At 33.6% G+C, this 21583-nt stretch overlaps 1 protein-coding gene across 1 annotated transcript in view; it reads right to left on the bottom strand.

Annotated features, from left to right (window-relative positions):
- Nucleotides 1-21583, bottom strand: part of CysRS-m (cysteine--tRNA ligase-like protein, mitochondrial) — a 200489-nt gene that overhangs the window by 107103 nt on the left and 71803 nt on the right. Inside the window, exons 7-8 of the mRNA XM_090393279.1 lie at nucleotides 6946-7079; nucleotides 221-352 (exon numbers count right to left, since the gene is read on the bottom strand). Coding sequence (XP_090249405.1) covers nucleotides 221-352; nucleotides 6946-7079 — 266 coding nt within the window. The remainder of the gene's footprint in view (nucleotides 1-220; nucleotides 353-6945; nucleotides 7080-21583) is intronic.

Genomic DNA, 21583 nt, shown 5'->3' with positions numbered 1-21583 from the left:
TGTGTGTGTGTGTGTGTGTGTGTGTGTGTGTGTGTGTGTGTGTTTCTTGTATAATCTTTATGTATGCATGTATGTATGCTTTTACCAATAATCTGGCTCTGAAAAAAACATATCTTCCTTTACTAAACACAAATTACTATAGTGAATAATTATCCTGAGAATAATTAGTGAAAAAATGTATTAATCTTTTCATTCCCTAAAGCTTTCTTGTTTTACTTACTGTGGCGATAAGGAGATGTAAGACAAAATATTCTGAAATCATTTACAGAATTTTCTTTCAAAAATTCCTTTATAGAAAGCGTATTTTGTAGCGACCTTGACATCTTCACATCATTTAATTTGTGGAGATAACCTGCAAAGAATTGTTTTAAAAAATGCTGTAAATGATGAACTAAATTTATTGATCATGCTAAGTGATCAGTTATAATAATAATAATAAGCAAGTCATAGGACAAAAATTAACACTTATTAGTACAAATATCAATTTTAAGCGTTTCAGGATATTTCATTCTTCTGAAAGGTCTTTTCTGACTAAATTAATGCCACTGCTATACTTTGCTACATTAAATTCCTTTAATATTTATTCATGCAATGGCATTCTTTCTAATAATGAATTCCATTCATGTGCAACTCTGCAATACCTTCTTTTCTCATTGCTCCTTCAACCTTGTATATACACGTGTATAATGTTCACTGTGATGACTATTCCTACCCTGTAAAAAATCTCAATATCATTCCAGTTAAGTACTGGAAACTAATAAGTTTTCAGACTTATCTTCTATGCAAGAAATGCCTCAGAAACTTATAAGTATCAGAGGAGACTTAATGTGAAATTATATTTTTATTTTGATCCTTTATTCTTAAGTGTAAGCAAATAAAATGTAGGTGAAGTGTCTTCACAACTAGTATACCTGAATGTAGAGGCTGTTAAATTCATATTAATTGTTTCAGTATCCCATAATGCAAAGTCTCTCATAATGTATTGATATGCATTATGAGAAGGGTGACTAACCAGACCAGTTTCCCCGTGTAAGTACAGGAATGGTCTCCAAAACCTAGGTGATCCTTCAGATCATTCTAACCTCAATGAATGACCTAAAAGGATCATTCTAACTCATTACTTTTGATCAATCCAGAATATTCAGCAGTGGTTCTGATAGATAATATGTGAAAAAGCTTCAGTTCCACCCAATGACAAGCAAAATCCTACTACCAAGCCAAACACCAACCTCTGCAAGGAGCCAACAAGAATCATCTCCTAGGGCAATTATTCATCATCATTTTAGCCACATCAGTAGGTGGCATGCCATTGGTAAGCATCTAAATAATGCAATGATCAAAACCATTTCAGTGGGAAACCACATCTAATGAAAACCACATCAATGGAAGCAATGCAGAAGTCATATATTTTACACATGCAAGGGAAAATGGTGTATCACCATATTATTAAGATATACTGGACCAGTAATAGTTGTAGAAAGTTTTTTTTTTTCTTGGTTACAAGTATATTATGCTTGACAAAAAATTATATTATTGTTTTAATCCTTTACTGAAGTGTAAGTAAGCAAAGACTGCACATGAAGTATCTTCCTGACTAGTATACAGGATTGATTTCATATCAATTGCTTTGGTATCCCATAATGCAATGGCATATATAATGCTTTGTATTATCGGATAATGAGATAGCTGATGCGAAATCAACTTCTTCTATATACAAGTAGACTAGGCATAAAGATACTTCACACGCAAACACTGTTTGCTTACACTTGAGCAGTGCTTCCCAAACTTCTGGATGTCAGGGCCCCCTTTGGAAAAATTAAAATATTTCACGGTCCCCCCTCGAAAAAAATCATAATATATAGACATTATTATAGTATTTATTTTACTTATATTCAATACAAAACATACACAGCAAATATTGCAAAAATCAAATGCAAATATTACATTTTTAGCATCTTACATACACATTTGACATGGCATGTTATCTCATATTTTTATATAAATACATTGTTATTGTACATTTGCAGTACAAGCACATGAAACGTAAAACGATTAGTAATAAAGAAAGAATTAAAAACCTCAAAGAAGGCTAATAATAATTTAATATGATGGATGTGTTTCAATACTGCTACACCAATATCAGGTGAAATATTTGAAACTGCAATTCTTAGATTTCTGCTTTGAAATGAAACTCATATGAATAAGCATATATTTACTAATATTCATTAAGCGCCTAAATTATGCAGGAAGCAAAATTTGTGAACCTGCACCAATGTGTGATTTTTTCCATTAAAATATAAAAAAATAACAAAAAAGAAATAATAAATAATAAAAATTAAATATGTTTCTAAATATAAATTAAACATAGATTTTTTTTTATCTTAAAAGATAAAAAAAAATCTACTTAGTCTTAAAAGATTTTAAATTTGTTTTCATTATTTCACGGCCCCCCCCCTCAACAAAACCTACGGCCCCCAAGGGGACCACGGCCCACAGTTTGGGAAGCCCTGCACTTGAGTAAAAGATTAAAACTGAATATAATTTCTTGTCAAGTATGATACACTTTATAACCAAATGAAAAAACTTTCTAAATTTTATGTCTCAATCACATCACTGCTTTTCCTTATATCTGTAAAGTTATATATAGGATTAGGTGTATTCATTAATCATTCTCATAATGATAATGATTATATATCTGCTTGTATTTATTGCTGTTGTAGCTCATTTTTTTTTAAAAAATTATTTTAATGCAATGAAGACAATACAGGAATGAATTAGACGATAGTTTAATGATCCTAATATTTAAGTGTTGAAGATACACAATGAAGCAGAAAAAAAAAAAATCTCATTTCAATCATGAGTCAATATTAATTTGCACAATTACATAAATTGACAAAACAACTTGTAAACTATTAAATAAAAAAAACTAGTTCTGATTGCAGAAAATAAGATGTTGTGCTGAGTCATTAATTTGTGTTAATTTCACAAAAAGTAATTAGTCAAAATTAATTTTATTGTTGACCCACCACACAGAGATTATTTTTAAGTGGCAAAGTCATGATTTTTCTATAAGTTTTTTACATGTTGTATTAGAATTTATCATATTACAGATAAAATAAGATGATAATCAACATAAAAATATATATACAGTAAACTCTTGCCGAACGCGGGGGTTACGTCATTAATACATTGCATGCACGGCAAAATCACGTTCCGTAAAGTTAACTTTCTATGGAAAAAATGTGTTAGGCATAGTTCAAATTAAGAAAGTATAACCTAAATATTGTTGTAATTAAAAGGGAAAAATGAAACAAATGTTAATTGAAAGGATTTTTATTACTGCTTAATAAGTAGGTACATCATACAATTATTTTTTTAAAAATCTAGTGATTTTTGCTTGGGACAATGACTGATGCAACTCTTTAAAAGTTTCGCAGTAAGGAGCGCAGAGTTTTTCAATGCCTTTCATAAAGTGTCCTCTTCTTTCTTCATTTGGGTCAATCTCCATTGCAAAATCAGACAGTTCCTGTGCCTTTTTTAACAATTCATTTAACTTCTTGTAAGTTAAAGGCACTTTATCTTCTTCTTCACTATCGGCTGGTGATACAAGATCATCCAATTCTTCATTCATCATTTCTCAATCGTCATTCTCGAATAATTCTTTGACTTCTCCTTCTTCCATATCTGAAAATCCTTTGCCGCCAATTGCTTTTGCAATTTGTATGATTTCTTTGGCTTCATTTTCAATCGATGGAAATCCTTTAAAATTGTTGACAACTTCTGGCCAGAGCTGATGCCAGCAAGCATTCAATGTTGATGAATTCACTTGTTCCCATGCGAGTTTAATCATTTCTATGCAGTGGCTTATGTTGAATCGCTTCCAAAATGCCATTAGTCTGTCGTGTTTTCCTTCGTCTAGTGCTTTATTTGCAGAGGTGTAAACATGCCTGACATAATAGGCTTTGAATGTTTTTATGATCCCTTGATCCATTGGTTGGATTAAGGAAGTGATGTTAGGTGGAAGGAATAAAACCTCTACATTTGGATGCAATGTTGTGAGGGCTTCAACATCGTGTCCTGGAGCATTATCGAGAATTAGGAGAACTTTAAAGCACAGGTTTTGCTGTTCTAAGTAATGTTTGACTTCTTTAATGAATGAATTTTCAAACCAGTTATTAAAGAGGGCTTTTGTTACCCAAGCTTTTCTATTCCACTTCCACACAATGGGCAATTGCTCAAAATGTTTTCCCTGCGATGCACGAGTCGTTTTAGATCAATAAATGAGCAGAGGCTTGCACTTGAAGTCGCCTGATGCATTTCCACAAAAAAGCAAAGTGAAAAAGCTTTAAAACCTGGGGCAACCTTTTGTGTCTTTGTGATGTAGGTTCGTTGTCGCATTCGCTTATAAAACAGGCCCGTCTCATCCGCATTGAAAACTTGTTGCGGAACGTAACCCACTCTCTTCAATGAATTTCAAAAATTGGGGTTTGAATTTCTCTGCTGCTTCTTTATCTGCAGAGCCAGCTTCTCCCTGAAGCTTTACATTGAGTAAATTAAAACAATGCTTAAAGGTTTCAAGCCAACCTTTGCTTGCTTGAAAGTCAATTTTCTCTGACAATTGGCCATCTTTATTTAAAATGAAAGAAAACAAATCTAAAGCTTTGTTTCGAATAGCAACACCATCCACAACTGAGCCTTTTTCATTTACTTGATTGTCAATCCAAGCTATTAATATTTTTTACATCTTTTCCAATTGCGGAATTCTTCTTGAAACTTGAGCAACCTTTGCCGAAGTATCACCTGAAACTTTGACACTAGACCGAATCTTTTTTCATTCTCCCGTATTGTTCTTATGCTTGATTCGTTTATAGCTAGTTCTCTTGCAAGCGATGAAGCACGTGTACCATTTTTCAACTTATCTAAAATTTCAATTTTCTGAGATAGTGTCAAAACTTAGCGTCTTTTTTTGCTGCTTTATCATCTTCATTCTTCCTCTTAGATGTCATATTGAATTTTTGAAATTAAAAGACATAAAAATGCAAAAGGAGAAGAGGATAAACACTGATAAATACATGATTACAGCTCTGCTAACGTGAGTGAAATGATCGCAACTCGGCCTGGGTCACTCAGCTAGCAGGCAGCGCCAAGCAGGGTTGCTGGCTGATGCTCTGCACCTTACCACATATGAATGAAATTCTAGCGTTGGACAAATTAAATGGAAACAATTAAGATAACGTGTATGTGCAAAATCGCATTCTGCAAATCTGTGCTTGGCAAGGGTTTACTGTATAAAATCATAATTTTTAAAATTTCAATTTTCTTACATGTATACATGCATGTGTGTGCACATATGCAAACACACACACTCGCTATTTCTCTCTCTTGAGTATTTTAAGAGAATCACTTATCCAGAGACAATTCCCTATAGGTTCTAATATGCAAAAAATCAATGATCCAAAGATTCCATTTTTGAAGCTTTTCCAATAATAACCAAGTATTACTTTCATGACTGACTGACTAGTGAGAGGAACCATGATCAATAACAGGTGATATACATCCATACCATATGGTTGAATGCATGTTTTTGAAATGATAAGTTTAAGCTGTAATTCTGTATTATACCAACAGTCTATAACCCAATTTTATTATTTTTTTTTTATGTGACTCATGCCCACAAAAAAGCTGTAAACCTATAGCACATTTAGTACTGTGGGAGGGGTAACGATTTTGTTTTCTATTAATTTTACATTATGGAAAATAAATAAATAAATAAATACAAAATCTGGAAACCAAACATGGAACTTTTTCAACTTAATCCACTTCAGGCCTCCAAAAAAGTGGACAGTGATCTCACACTGATAATGAAGTTCAATTCACACCTAAAATTTACTTGCAGTGGGAATTTTGTTTTATTATGATATTCAGTTAAACCAAGTAAATCAAATCCAGACTCTACCAAGCTCACGTTAGAGGAGTAAATGTAATCTTAGTTGTCACTCTCATTTATTGGTGATTAATTGTGGATATCATGTCTTTTTAACTTTCAATATTGATCAAGAGTATACTGATCAAAGCAAATTTGTTATTCAGAAACATAAATATTATTATAATTATTTTTTATGTGAATCCTACCTAAGAAAGGCTGTTGGTATGGTGGTTGGGAGCCAAGAATTAGATAATACAAAAACCCTGCTCTAGAGACCAAATATGGAGCTCTTTCAAGCTAATTCAGGTTTCCAATAAGTAGAATATTTATTTTATAAACAATTTGTAATATTCTTGTCAATTAAAATCAATATTCTTGATTTACAAAACAAGATTTCTTAAATTAGTCATCGCATACTTTTCAGAGACCAAAGGTAGACAAGACCAGAGGAGAAAATTTTTTTTGCATGGAGACTGACTAGTGAGTGGAATGCATTGTCTAAAGATGAATTCAAAAACAGTGAATGAATTTAAGGCATGGTTTGATGAACATTTTATTTATTTGGCATATGATGACATAAATACTGCGAGGCACACACAGGCAGGTAGTGCCATACCTGCCTGTGTGAAACCTTATGAAACCAATATAATGCTATTATTGTTGTATCATAATTTTTGTCTTTAAATCACATGCATTCTCTGACTGGTTTGTCTGTTTTGAGGGAAAAAAGAAAAACTAAGTTTATGGGAGGATAAAATCCTTCCACCACTTCTGAGACCAGCTAGTAAGTCACCTTTAGTTGAAAAGCTCTTATAAAGATTCACCATGTCCTAGATGAGATTCAAACCCATGTCTTTCCAACCAAAGGGCAACATCGTTAACGAATGAGCTATGGAGACGTATGGTGTATACGTGCATGCCTGATAGTGAGGACCTGCTGTGATGAGTAACTCCATGGAGATTTTATGCTAATAATAATACTAATAATATGGTGCATTTATTTTAAATATTAAATGTACCTGTGTGAATCCAGTAATTAATCCACTGGGGATTATCATGATAGACTTCTGACTGAGCAAATTCATTTTCATGATGAGGGAATACTAAATCAATTCCTCCACTATGGATATCTATTGAGTGCCCAAAGTAGTGGCTAGAAACAATTAGAGTCTTAATGTACAAACTTTATTTTTTTAAAGGCATTAGAAAGTAAACATATTAAGATTTTATAAAATTTGCATATACATAAAATGGAAATAGATTAATACAAAAATCATTTATTCGAAATGATTAATCATTCTTCAGGTTTTAAATATGTGGGTATAAACCAATAATATGGAATTATTGTTTTTATGACCATAAAGTAATTTTTTTATTACAAACTGTATTGGATAAGTCTCTCTCTCTTTTTTTTTTTTTTTTTTTTAAATTCCTAACATTTTACCAATGTGATCTATGCACATTTTACTGGGTTTACTGCTAAATTCCTCTGTATCAATTAACAGATCGCATTATATACCCACATGAAACAGTACTATAAAAAAATAAATAAATATGAAATGCAATAAACTCAAGATAGTAGATGAATTTCACTGCTCAATATGAAACCACCATCACCCTGTTTATTATGGTTTCTAAATTATCTGAATCTTAATCTAGCAAACAGTATTAATGTATGATAGGTTTACAACCTTCTCAGGGTGAGATTTGCATAAAGTGGATATATTAGTTTCAAACATAAAGATAACACAGCTTAAACTGTTGAATTTCTTAATATGTTTTTAATTTATTCATTTTTATAACTTCATTTTTATGCAAAAGCCTAAGAAATGTTTAAAAGGGTAGACTAAAACTCTTGTCCATACAGCTTTAGTCTGAAAATAGTGATTAGTCTGATTTGGAGTGAGTGGTCATACCAAGATAAGGAAGAATAGTAGCAATCTGCTTACTGTTCAGAAATCTGTGGAGGGATTTCAGTGTTCAAAATAGCCAGAATTCTAAAGAAATGCAATCCTCATATAGTTTTTAAATCCCATATAAGGCAGCTATTCTTACTCATTTCTCAAAAGAATGACCCTCCCCCCGCAAGTTACAGAAGTCTACAAGTTCCCTGTACTCACAAACTGGTTTGTTATAGACAGACTGGAAAAACACAAACATCTACCTAGAACATAACAAAATACAGAAAAAAAAAGATAACATAAAAAATAACTACATCAATGGCCAGGGATACCAGTCATCACAGAATTAAATAGAGTAAAACTGCTATACTTCACTGAAACTTTTTTGAAATCTGCAACTACTCTTAAAACACAACCTAGCCTAAATAAATACTGATGTGTGAAACTCCTCATGATATGAGAAACTGATTTTGAGACCTTCTGTCCAACAACTAACACTACTACCTACAAACAGAGAGGGCACCTTTACTAGAACTTCAGGCCCTTAACTAATTCTTTTCACTTACTTATACTATATCCAGCTTGGTTGGCCAAGTGGTTAGCATACCTGCTCTCCAACCTACAGGCTGCATGTTTGAATTCCAATGTAGGCATGGATATTTGTGATGTCTTTAGGTGGGAGATGAATTTCATCAACGTGTAAGACCACCTCCCCGCTTACTGGAAGCAAGAAGTCACAAAAAAAAAATTCCATATTTGGTCTCTAGAGCAGGGTATCCAGACTACAAAAAAAAATAAATTTAAAAATACAAAAAATATACAAAATCGATAGAAACAGAAAAAATCCTTAGTCGACCCACAGTACAAAATGTATTTGCAGCAAATAACCTTTTGTGATTGGGAGCAACAAAAAAATAATAAATAAATAAGCAAAATAAATAAAAAATCCTAATGATATCTCTGTGACAGAAAATATTGATGTATTTTAGGATGAAATATTTTGTCAGAGCACAAAGGAATGAAATTAAACTTTTATTCCTTTGTGCTGTGCTTCATTTCCATTAAATCTATTATTATTACATAACACCTCCAGGGAGTCCAACGACTCATTGAGGGAGGGCACCTGCTCTACAACTCTCCGTCCCCACCACTCCACTAACTGCAACTACCTTCATCATTCACACCAGCATCATCAACCACCACCACTCTTTTTCACAGACAATCACAAACATCCATGCTCACAGAGGGATTTGAACCCACAATCTTTTGGCTGGAGAGCGAATACGCTAACCACTCAGCTAACCGGCAAAAATTTCCTCTAGTCACCGACTAGATTTGAAACCAAGAGGTCTTCCTTCATGCAGTCAAGTGCCGTGGTATGCAAACACCACATCAACTGAGCTACACAGGCTTTCTAATCTACTCTAATTTAATCTACAACATGAATTATAACTAGCACTTAATTCTACAGGTCGTTTAAGGGTCTTAGCAAAATAACTGTTAGGAGATCTCCAAGATCGCCTTTAAGGAATGAAGAAAACCAATTAGCTTCTGACATAATGTCGAATGCTCACCTTCATGTGGTGATTCCTGTTAGAAAGTATCCACTGGGTACTGAAACAAACAAGGATGAGCTATCAATATGGAACTTAGCCGACAAATGGCACTTTCTATTGGTTTAAACATATGATGGTACAGCATGTCATGCCAGTTGGGACTTAGCCCAGTTAAACAAGGTCCTGATGTTTTTGTCAAGGAACCATAGTGAGCAGTGAAAAGTTAGCAATTGGAACAAACTCCAACTCAAAATCTAGAGAAGAAGAAGAATAAACCCGTAAGAAGAACTGAAGATAGGAACCAACACTAAGAGGAGTATTAATGGAAAGGAAATCGAACTTGTAGAAGAATAGGAAAAATACCACAAACATAATTGGCATTACTGAGACAAAGACAACAAAAACAGGTGCAATCTTATGTAATAATAAGCATAGGATGTTATATTACATAAACAACGTGGATATTAGATCCAGCATTATTTCAAAGCCAAATGTAGAAACTATGAAAGTTTCAAAAGGTAAGGTGATTAGAGAGCTTACAGGTACTCCCCGGCATTCATGAAATGCCTTAGTGTGGACTACTTAAAAGATGTAGGCGTCACCCAAGCATTTATATATTTGCCTTTTATTGGTCCATTTTGATAATTTCACTGGCCTGACAGCTGTTTCGAACTTACCTTATGAAACTTTTATAGTTTCTACATTCAGCTTTGAAATAATGCTGGATCTAATATCCACTTTGCTTATGTAATTTTGCATTGCCGAACTGAAGCCTTTTTATTTTAGTAATAGGATGTTATATTTAGACAATAATCATCAAGGAAAGGAAGTAATGGTAATAACATTCAACACCAAACATGCAAAATAAACTTCTTTAATGGGAAAGGATAAAGTGTAGGAAATTTTTTTTGAGCTATTAGAGTAGACAGTTGACATAAAGAAAATGGAAAAAGTGGTCCTTGTTGATAATCTAAACAGCAGAGTAGGAATTAATCCCACCAGACATATTAGGAACATTTTGGAAAAATGTGGAGAAAAGGGCAAGGCTAATAATAATGGTAAATATCTGCTCATGAGACAGACTAGTCAATTACTATCACTATATTCCAACATAACGTGCACAAATTCAAGTGGAGAAAAAACATTAGAAATAAGAAAAGCCTCACTGAATATATCATTATTGATAGTGATATCTTCATGCTGTTTTAGGATACAAGAGTACATACAGAGGATTTGAAAGTGGAAATGATCATCACTTCTATATAAGATAAAAATGAATATCACATTGAAAGAATTGTATGTAAAAGAGTTTTAAAAAGAATTAAAGTTGAGCAAATTTTACAGATAAACTGTAGACTCAATTATATGAACAGTGCCGGATTAAGGGGAAGGCTGACTGGGCACCCACTCGGGGTACCAAAGGTAGGGGACACCAAAACTAAGGCCAGCACTAGGGCCTTAGAGCCTGCAAAATAATGATTTGCAAATTTCAAATTCAAAAATGACAGTTGACTTCTGGAAAACATCAATTTGCCATTAGAAACTTTACAATTTTTAAAAGCAAGCAATTTGCAGAATATACTTCCAAATACATGAGTCACACTGAGAATTTTGCTGACAATTCCTATAATGGCAGCAACAGCTGAAAGAAGTTTTAGCAAATTAAAACTTATCAAAACATATTTGCAATTGACAATGGGGAATGAGAAATTAAATTCTTTAGCCTTGTTATTTACTGAAAATGCTGTTGCTCAGAAAATAGATTGTGAAAGAATAAAAACTTTTGCAGATTTAAAATCAATAAAATAAAGATATATCTAAATTATAATTGATTAAATTAAAATTACAGTGTAAAATCAATAATTTTTGTTTGTAATCATTTTTGTTTGTTTCTTTCTTATGTAGTATATCTGAGTGAATAAAAATGATAAGTAAAAATATTGAAGTTATGAAATTATTAATAATTTGAAAAAAAAAACTTATACTTACTATTAGAAAGTACTTAAGTATAAAAAATAAAAAAATAAAATAAAATAAAATAAACTTAGGGGCATCACACACAGTCTGCCTGGTGCATGAAATTATCTTGGTTCATCACTATAATGAACATTATTGAAGAAAGAATGAAACACTTCAAACACAAGAACCATACTTTGGAGTCTCAGTGGCAAACTCTGAAGAAAACATTGACTGATTCAGTTAGGGAGGCATGAGGTGCAGTGGTATGCAAGGATAGAAAAATAAGAGCACCATGGTGGACACAAGTGGTTAAAGAAGCAGTCTTGGAAAAAAGAAAGCATACTAAAAGTTCCTAGCAAATAAATCAGCTGATGCCTAAAAGAATACAGAGAAAAATGTAAGAGAGCTCAGCAATGTGTGGAAGAAGCTAAACAAAAGTCATGAGAAGACTTTGGTAAGAATACAGAAGATATATATCAGGAAGGTGGCAAAATGTTCTGGAGGTAATTGAAAAAGCTTAAATGGAGGAAAGAGTACTATAAAAGGAATTAAAGATAATAAAGGTGACATGAAAAACTGAAGATAAGAATATCCTAGATGTTAAAATATAATAAATTTAGTTTAATCCTTCATCCAGTGCAAGCAAACAAAGTTTGCACCTGAAGTATCTTCAGGACTGAGGCAACTCGTGGTAAAGGTGGACCAAGCTCTCATCGCTACTTGTCTTAGTATCTCCCATAATGCAAAGCACATCTCCTTGCAGACATGTATAATGCTATGCATTAAGGGAAGGGCCACTACCCAGACCAGTTTTGACCTTTATTGAGGTCCCATCAGTGGAAGCCAGACCCAGAGTTGGTGATACTAAGGGGAAGCAATGGACAGGTCATATTTACCTATACAAGTTGCCAAAAGGTATCTCACCTTATCATTAAATTACTCTGGATTTAGAGAAAGATGTTGGAAGTTTTTTCCCGTTTGTTAGACTATAATAAATTTAGTTTAATCCTTTATCCAAGTGTAAGGAAACAAAGTTTGCGCTTGAAGTATCTTGAGGACTGAGGCAATTCGTGGTTAAGGTGGGCCAAGCTCTCATCACCACACATCTTAGTATCTCCCATAATGCAAAGCATGTCTCCTTACAGACATGTATAATGCTATGCATTAAGGGAAGGGTTTCGAGACTGGTTTCGACCTTTATTGAGGTCGAGTCAGTGGGAGCCAGACCCAGAGGTGGTGGTGATGTCTGGAGTAATTACTTTGAAAGACTGTTAAATGAAATGAGCAGTGACAGAACATTAGTAAATAGTTTTCAACAGGAATGGAAATTGGAGTACATATCAATATTTGAGGTAGAAAAATCCATCAGAAACCTAAAATGTGAAAAAGCAGCTGGCATAGATGTTTAACACAAGTGGTTAAAGTACAAGATGTGACATATTCAACCAAAAATGCTTAAATATCTAGGTATGAAATTTTTCCATTGGCTAGACTGCATAATTCAGAGGGCCTGGTCAGAAGGTCAAATTCCAGATAATTCGAGTAGAGCTCACATAGTTCCCATCTACTGAAAACGGAATAAAACTGAATGTGAGAATTAAAGAGGAATTTCTTTACTTAGTGTTCCAGATAAGAGTTATGCAAGCATACTTGAAAAGAGGTTGAGAAACATTGTGGAAAAAAAACTGGATGAACAAGCTGGATTCAGGCCAAATAGAGGTTGTCAGGATCAGATTTTCACTTCACAACAAATAGTTGAGAAATCATGCGAATAAGACAAAGATCTATACTTCAGTTTTATAGATCTGGAAAAGGCATACAACAAGGTGACCAAAGAAAAGCTTTTCAAAACATTACAATTATATGGGATGAATGGAACATTGATCCTCCATAGCTTAGTCAGTATAGACGAAGCTCTTTGGTCGGAAAGACCTGGATTCAATTCCCGTGTATGATGTGAGGAACCTTTATCTGGTCACTTGTGACTAAAGGTGGATTGATTCAGTCAGAAGTGCCTTAGAAGCACAAAATGTTAGAAACAACAATACTGAAGTGCTGACAAGTAATAGATTCACTAATCAGAATGTGAATCATTTTTCTGACTTTCCTGATTATTTTTATAATTTTCATTTTTTTCATTACTGATTTTTATACCAAATCTGTCAGAGCAGTTAATTTGGTTAAACAGACTTGAAAACTTGTAGTAGATTAATTTAAAAAAAAAAAAAAGTCTTATGCACAGAGTAAATAACTATGCTTACCATTCCCAATTTGGAGATTTAATATTACTTTTCTTAAGTATACTGTCTCTATAGATTATAAATAACAGAACACAAATGTTCATTTCATATGCATCTATAGTATACAATCATGTTCATACAAACCGCATTACCTGATGTAACCATGTTTTTTTTGGTTAATTAAATTTGAATGCTTATTTGAAAAGGGATAATATCACAATAATTTTGTCAAAAATAATGAAGAAGGTAATATAACATTTTTATTAATATTTGGCTCTTTTTAGTACAAGATGTGACATAATTAGCAAATGACAACAAACGTGAAAAATTTGCAAATATTTCAAAATGGAGTGGACAGTGTTATTTTCACTGGAAAAACAAATACCGATATCAAAATTTAGTTCAACTACACAGTTTTACTAATATTCAAAGCTAAAAATTCATTTTTTGCTATCTAGTACTTTGTGGGTCCACCTCTTGAATTTATTACAGCTTGGCACCAGCAGGGCATTGACAAAATCAATTTCCCGATGGATCAATTCATAGTTCCATATCCTTATAATGGCTTCTTGGAGCTCCCAAAGTGTTTTCAGCTTCTTGTGCATTTCAATCTCCATTTGGTAGATTGAAATGCACAAATTCTCAATTGGGTTGAGAACGGAGTTGTTTCCTGGCCACGGTAATTCCTGAATCGACTGTTCACTGAGCTGTTTATTAACCTGCAACAAAAACTGAAGCTTTTTTTTAAGTACTAAATTCAATTTGTATGGTACATTTTAGAGTTATAATAGCATTACTTACAATTTTCATCCTATGACAAGGGGGCAGAGTCATCCTGAAAGATGCAGTTTGTTGTTATAGTAAAGTGGTCTCTGATAGTAGGCAGCAATTCTAAAATTTTCTGGTACACTTGTGCATTCACTGAACCTTTTGTAAATTCAAGTGACCAACACCATGATATGACATGCAGCCCCAGATCATCTGACTGGCTGAGAAATTGACTGTTGATACCAGACAGTTAGGGTTGAATTTTTGAATTTGATCATCTTCAAACTGTCTGCCATTGGTGTTTTTTCTCATCAGAAAAAATTACTCTTTTCCACTGATCAGGGGTCCATTTGGCGTGCTCTTTGCACCAATTTAACCGAGCCAATCTAATTTTTTTGGTTAACAAGGACTTCTTTTTAGGGTGCCTGGCTATCAGTTCCCATTGAATGAGTCTTCTCCTGACAGTTACAGAGCTTGCCACAACTATGGTTTGTTCTTCCCGGTCCTGTTTTAGTTCTCCAGATGACACACAGCAGTTTTTGAGATATAGTTGCTTTAGAGCTCAATCTTGGTGTGGTGTAGAGTGGCTTTCTTCCTTTCAGCAGATCTAGTTTCCTTCACTTTTGACAGCAGCTGTACCATAGCAGATTGACTACAGGGATGTCCATTTAGCTATTTCATGAGAGGAATTCTCACGAAGAGGTCTTCTCGATTCAAAGCTTGAATCACGATTATTCTGCAAGATATTAACTGCACGTAACTAGCCATAGTGATCTCAGCACAAAAATGCAAAAACTAGCTCCTGCTGTCTATTTATAGCATAAAAAATTCTGATGCAATAGCAGCAACTATTACATTATACAGAAACCAATGGAAATGATAGATGATGCAATACAATGAAATATTTAAATAATAAACTAATGAAAATGACCATTTAACTACTAAAAACTATATTTATGTAAAGTGATGCAGTTTTCTATGAACATGAGTGTATGTGAATTTACTTGCAATTTTAAGTCTTCCTTGAAGTCTTCCACTTACAAATGATATCAATTGTTTGATTAAAAAATCAGTAAGCATATATGAGTTCTATCATACTGCCTGAGTCCTATTGCTCCATTAAAAAAAAAAAAAAAAAAAAAAAAAAAAAAAAAAAAAAAAAATGGAGTCATTTGCAATATTTCTCACCGAAAACACACAAGCAGAATTAAGAGAAAGAAAATCGCCCAAATGTAAATGCAAAAAAGTAGATTTTTAATTACTTGTTGCACTCTTTTGTTTTATATACCTGTAGTCCATTTCTTCTAATCTTTGTAAATGTCACTTTTAACAGATCCTAAAAATTGACAGCGGTAGCTTTGTATGATACTTTTTTTTCAGTATCATTTAGAATATCACTGAAAAAAAAGAAAAGTTGTCCTTCACAAAGTGCATGAATTTGTGGGACAATAAAAAAAAAATCTTTTATCTTAGCATTACTCATTTTTGAGAACTTCTACTTTCTAAAACTGGAAACAACACTTATTTACAGCCATAACAAAATTTGTCATTGCAGAGAGTGTAATAATGTGGAGCAGTAGCAGAACTTTTTCAGATTTCAGGTAAGAATATAAAATGTTTTTCTCTTTGGCACTTAGCTCTGTCAAACTAGCCAATTTTTTAATTTCATAACAGCACTCTTTAGCATCAGTATCTTTTTTTTTCTTCTTTTTTTTTCATGTTGGGCCCCATATATGAGAGGTTGGTTGATCAACCTATAGTACATTAGTATCATATATGGGTAGTTGGTTAAGAAAGGAGGAACTTGTTTACATTTGATTTAAAAGACTGTATATTGCATTCCCTGGGAAACACAACAGGAGGAAGACTGTTCCACAATACAGCAGTAGCAGGGATGAAGGGAGAGGAAAAGAAACTTGTTCTGTCGGCTTCAAGGTGCACTGTAAAGGGATGTTGAGCAACAACACATGTTCCAACGAGAGCTTAGTACTAAGTGGGGGAATTATTGCTTCTATTTCAGATGAACATTTCCCATGGAAATATTTATAGAATACACATATTGCAGAAACCAAATGTCTGTGTGAAAGTGGGAGGGTGAGTTGGTAAGAGATGGGTCATTAATAAGTCTAATTGCTCTCCTCTATATTGAGTCAAGCATTTTGAGAGAGCTTTTAGGGACTCCACTCCAAATGTAAGAGCAATATTCAACAGCTGGGCAGATTTGTGATATAAGGTTAATAACTGTTCAGAGGTGAAGTAACGTCTTGAGAAAAAGAGAAATCCTAGTTTTTTAGAAGCTGAGGATGCAATGGTTGTGATGTGTTTATGCCAGGAGAGGCTTGATGTCAGGGTAATTCCAAGAAGAGAAATCTTGTCTTGTCTGGAAATTATACTTACATAAATAGTAACAATATTTCATGAAACCCATTTATTTTGCATGTAGAAGCCTTCAGACTAATCTATAAAAACATCCTTAAAAAAATCCCATTTGCTGGAACAATGAGTAACCCTCACTTTTTCTGAGTGGTGACTGCATTTTGCAGTCACCACTCAGAAAAAAATAATTCCAAATTATGTAAATGCTCTTAAAATGAAGTAATCTTCAGGCTTTTTTTTTTTTTCAAGAGGTTTCAACCTTGCAGCTTACTTTAAGCTTTTTTTTAAAAAAACCAAGCTTGTTTTAAACTCTCTCCTGAGATCATTTGACTCCACTTGGATTATAAAATGAAGTACTTACATAACTGAAAACTGAAAATCTGGACCTAATTCCTAAGAATATACTATGCTTTCAGGTTCACTGGAAGAGCTGTCTTCATCCACATTTTCATGATCCATTTCTCAGATGGATCATGAAAACCAGATATAGCCTGCAGTTTACAGTATGGTATTTTATAACATATATCAAATTTATAATGAAATTTACATACAGCTCATGTGTTTTATGTGTCAAAAATTCAGAGATGTTTGTAGGAATCACTTCAAAGGACTCAAGGCTCCCTCTATATTTATTGGGAAAGCAAACGGTACTGACAAATCCATATACTTTAATTATCATTTTAAACACCATGTATAACCTCCTGCAACATATGAAGGGAGCCAAGATCTAGTCCTGACTCCCACTTAAATAGAAGGTGAGGAAAGGTTAGAAAAGCAGATGTTTTATGCCGAGATAGCAGGAAAGAGTCTCAGAGGAAGACCAAAACTAGGTGGATGGATTCAGTTAGAAGTTTCTTAGAAGAATGAAATGTTAGATATGTTGATAGGAGATTATTAATAATGTAAACTTAATCATGCAATGCTGTCATAGTAGCCTGAACACCCATTGAGAATACATATCAAGAAATTGATGACGATGATGATTATTTAACTTTGTTTCTTTCAAGAGTAATATTCAACACAAAGGTTTCTGATTTTGTTTATGTTTCCCCTCCCTCCATTAAGAGACAAGCCCATCTTATAAATAGTGAACAGAATTATAATGGTTTACTGTTGATATCTTAGAAGCTTATGCTGCTGTATCTTCAGGAGTATATATTGTATATCTTGTATATATTGTATATATATTGTATATCATCCTGAAGTGACCTCAATAGCATGAAAGCTGAAATATCAAGTGTAATAATTTATTCTTATTCTTTAGATGGTAGTTTAATATGTAAAACTTTTACAATGAATCCCATACACAATAACATTTATAGAGAACAGTAATTAATGATCTGAGAGGGCAGTTAATCCTATCTGTCAACGTATGCATTCTCAGGCTTGCTTGTCAAGTTTAAGAAATAAATAAACCTTGCCACCTCCCTATGAAACCAGCTACTTCAAGATATTTGACTGACATAAAATTTTCAGACAGTTCAAATAAAAGAAGCTCGCAATTCTAAATATGTTATTTCTACACACACAGATGGCAAAGCAAGTGGTCAACTGGTGTAATTCATTGCATCGGAAGAACAGGTTCTCAAGTAATATTATAATAAACTCCAATTCCTCAAAGTGAACTTATTTATTTGAGAATATTTTTGACTATCTAGCTAAATTCGATACCATGATCAGTTCAAACATCACACTTGTTGATGATGTAGAATTGTTACCAAAGGATTTCTCTTCAGTTAATCATTAAGTTTTTTGAGTTTACAATTAACATAAGTTATTTTTCATGTAGAAATTAATAAATTATACAAACAAGTTAAAAGTATTACAAAGGGTTCAACTACCACCCAACCTTTGCGAACCCACTATATGTACAATGTTGTCTATCTGATAATTTCCTTTCTAACATCCATCCCCATTCTTGTGTAGTATAGATTCGTGGATTATATATTTGCAATATAAATAATTTCCATGGAAGATATAAGCCTTCTTATAAAAGCATAATTTCTATACACCAGAGGATCATCCCAGATCACTTTGAAAAATAAAATTTAATCATCGATTTCTTTTCTTGAACCTACTAATCCTAAGAAAACCAAATATAGCCTACAGTTTACAAATAGATACTTGTAAAAAGATACACGTATCTATATCCATGAAAGGTGGGTCCTGCCTTAGACAGCTATATATATGCTTCTTCATATTATTATCCATATCAGAAATCTAGCATCATACAGACATTTGTTCATTCATTGGGTTCAAACCTTCTATTCCATACATTCACTATGACAAGAATTAAACCTAATCAGAGATATTCCTATCTAATGGTCAGAACAACAGTTTTATACAAAAAAAAAAAAAAACAAACCATATTTACATACCTCATTCCTCTCTGTAGGAAAGAGTATTTGAATCGCTGTCATTTATGTTCAAGGCATCTCAGAACACTGTTGAGTTCTATAAATCTCAAGGTGGCATTTTAACCAGTTTGGAAGCCTGCTTCTTTTCCAGGTTCTTCCAAAAATAAGCTGCTTCTTCTATCTTATGCTGTTTATCAAATACCATGTTTTTGTGGTCTGTCACAAGTAAAATGGGAAGACTAGCATCCAGCCATCTGGAAGAACACTAAAATAAAAATATATCATTACTACAAAACCTGAAAAACCAGGTTCGGCTGAGCATGACATTTCTTCTATTACAGAGTCTGATAAAGGAAGATAAAAGCTGTTTCTTGAAAGACTATGAAAACAGAATTATGAAGCTCTCAAGTAGTGCAAAATCAAGGAGACTCAATGCAAAGACTGAGGAAATGCTACTATTCTCAGGTTTTTAAAGTAACTGCAGGTTACCTTTGCTGTATTAGGCATAATAAAGAATTTCATTTATGACCAAATATCATCATCATCAAATTCCTGCCATGTACCCTCATAAGTGGTGTACAGGATATGATAGTACTACATGAAAAATTTACATCCATCATTACTAACTTCCTATCTACAATTTTCCTCCAGATCAGTCGGTTACGTGTCAAGACTCCAATATTATCAGATCTTATATTTCTGTCATCTAAGGTACTTTGTACCGTATCAATCCACCTATATCTTGGTCTTCCTCTGGGTCATTTTACTGCCAACCTGGTGGAGAACACTTGTTTTGCCAATCTTTCCCCGCCCATTCTGTTTAAATGACCATACCACCTGAGATTAGCTCTGCTAACACATTCCTGGATGCTGACAATGTCAAGTTCTTTCCTAATATCCTCATTTTTATTATGATATTGCCATTGATGCCATTTGTTCATGCCTATAATCTTTCTCGGGATTTTCATATCTCTGGTCTCTAGTCTTTGGTCAAGTGTTTTACTTCTGACCCAGCTCTCAGATCCATAAGTTAAAACTGGTTTGAACACTGTCTTGTATACAGCTAATTTAGTGTTCCGACTAATTTCTCTCTTATTCCATATGAATTTATTCAATTAACTTCCTATACCAGCTTTATTGATTCTGTTGTCTATTTCCATATTTAATTTACCATCTTCACTAAAAATTGTGCCTAAGTAGGTGAAATGTTTTACTTGTTCCACAGGTTCTGCGTTCACAATGCAGTCGACATTTTCAAAGCTTCTGCCTATTTTCATTGTCTTTGTCTTTTTATTGCTGACCTTCATACCATATCTATTACAACAGTTATTCAATTTAGTCAAGGAATCTTGCACACTCGTAGTGGATTTATTGATAAGTATAACATCGTCCGCATAAAGCAAAGAGCTGACATTAACATCTCCAATTTTGATATCATGTTTAATACCACTTTCCTTCATAATGTGATCCATATAGATAATGAATAACAGAGGGGATAATATACATCCTTGTCTCACACCAGATTTAACATTAATCCATCTTCCTGTACTTCCTTCAATTCTAACTGCTGACTTACAACTCAAAGACTACGTATTGCTTGATATAATGCCCCATTGACACCATATAACTGTAGCGTATTGAATAGCTTCTCTCTTAGCACCTTATCATATGCCTTTTCCCAGTTCTACAAAACTCAAATAGAGATCTTTGTTATATTCCCATGCTTTCTCAACTATTTGTTGTGAAGTGAAGATCTGATCCTGACAGCCTCTATTTGGCCTGAATCCAGCTTGTTCTTCACCAAGCTTTTCTTCTACAATTCTTCTCAACTGCTTCTCAAGTATACTGGCATAAATCTTGCCAGAAACACTCAGTAGGGAAATACCGCTGTAATTCTCACATTCAGTTTTATTTCCCTTTTTATATATGGGTACTATGAGAGCTCTACTCCAATCATCGGGAATTCGTCCCTCTGTACAGGCCTTCTGAACTATGCAGTGCAGCCACTGCAAGACTTTTATACCACCATACTTCAGCATTTCTGGTCGAATATCAGACTCCTGCTGCCTTTCCACATTTTAAGCCTTTCATAGTTTTTTCTACTTCAAGTATGGATATGTATTCCTGACTGCATGCCTTGTCAGTGTTTATTACCACAGTGCTGTCATCACTGCTTGTTTCATTTAGCAATTTCTCGAAGTAATTACTCCATAGTTCAAGGATATGTTTTTCTCCCGTTTTCATGTCACCTTTATCATCTCTAACTCCTTTTACAGTACTCTTTCCTCCATTCCTAAGCTTCTTCAACAACCTCCAAAATATTTTGCCACCTTCTTGATATTTATTTTCTATGTTTTTGCCAAAGTCCTCCCATGACTTTTGTTTAACTAGTTTTACGCAGTGTTTAGCTTTCTTACATTTGTCTCTGTATTCTCTAAGAGCACAAGCTGACTTATTTGCCAGAAACGTTTGATATGCTTTCTTCTTTTCCTTCACTGCC

This window comes from Typopeltis vanoorti, chromosome 5, assembly GCF_054136105.1.
Source record: "Typopeltis vanoorti isolate ZY-2024b chromosome 5, IOZ_Tvanoo_1.0, whole genome shotgun sequence".
NCBI lineage: Eukaryota > Metazoa > Arthropoda > Arachnida > Uropygi > Thelyphonidae > Typopeltis > Typopeltis vanoorti.
Note: the sequence above shows the minus strand (reverse complement) of the source record. Positions and strands in the feature narration are given on the sequence as shown.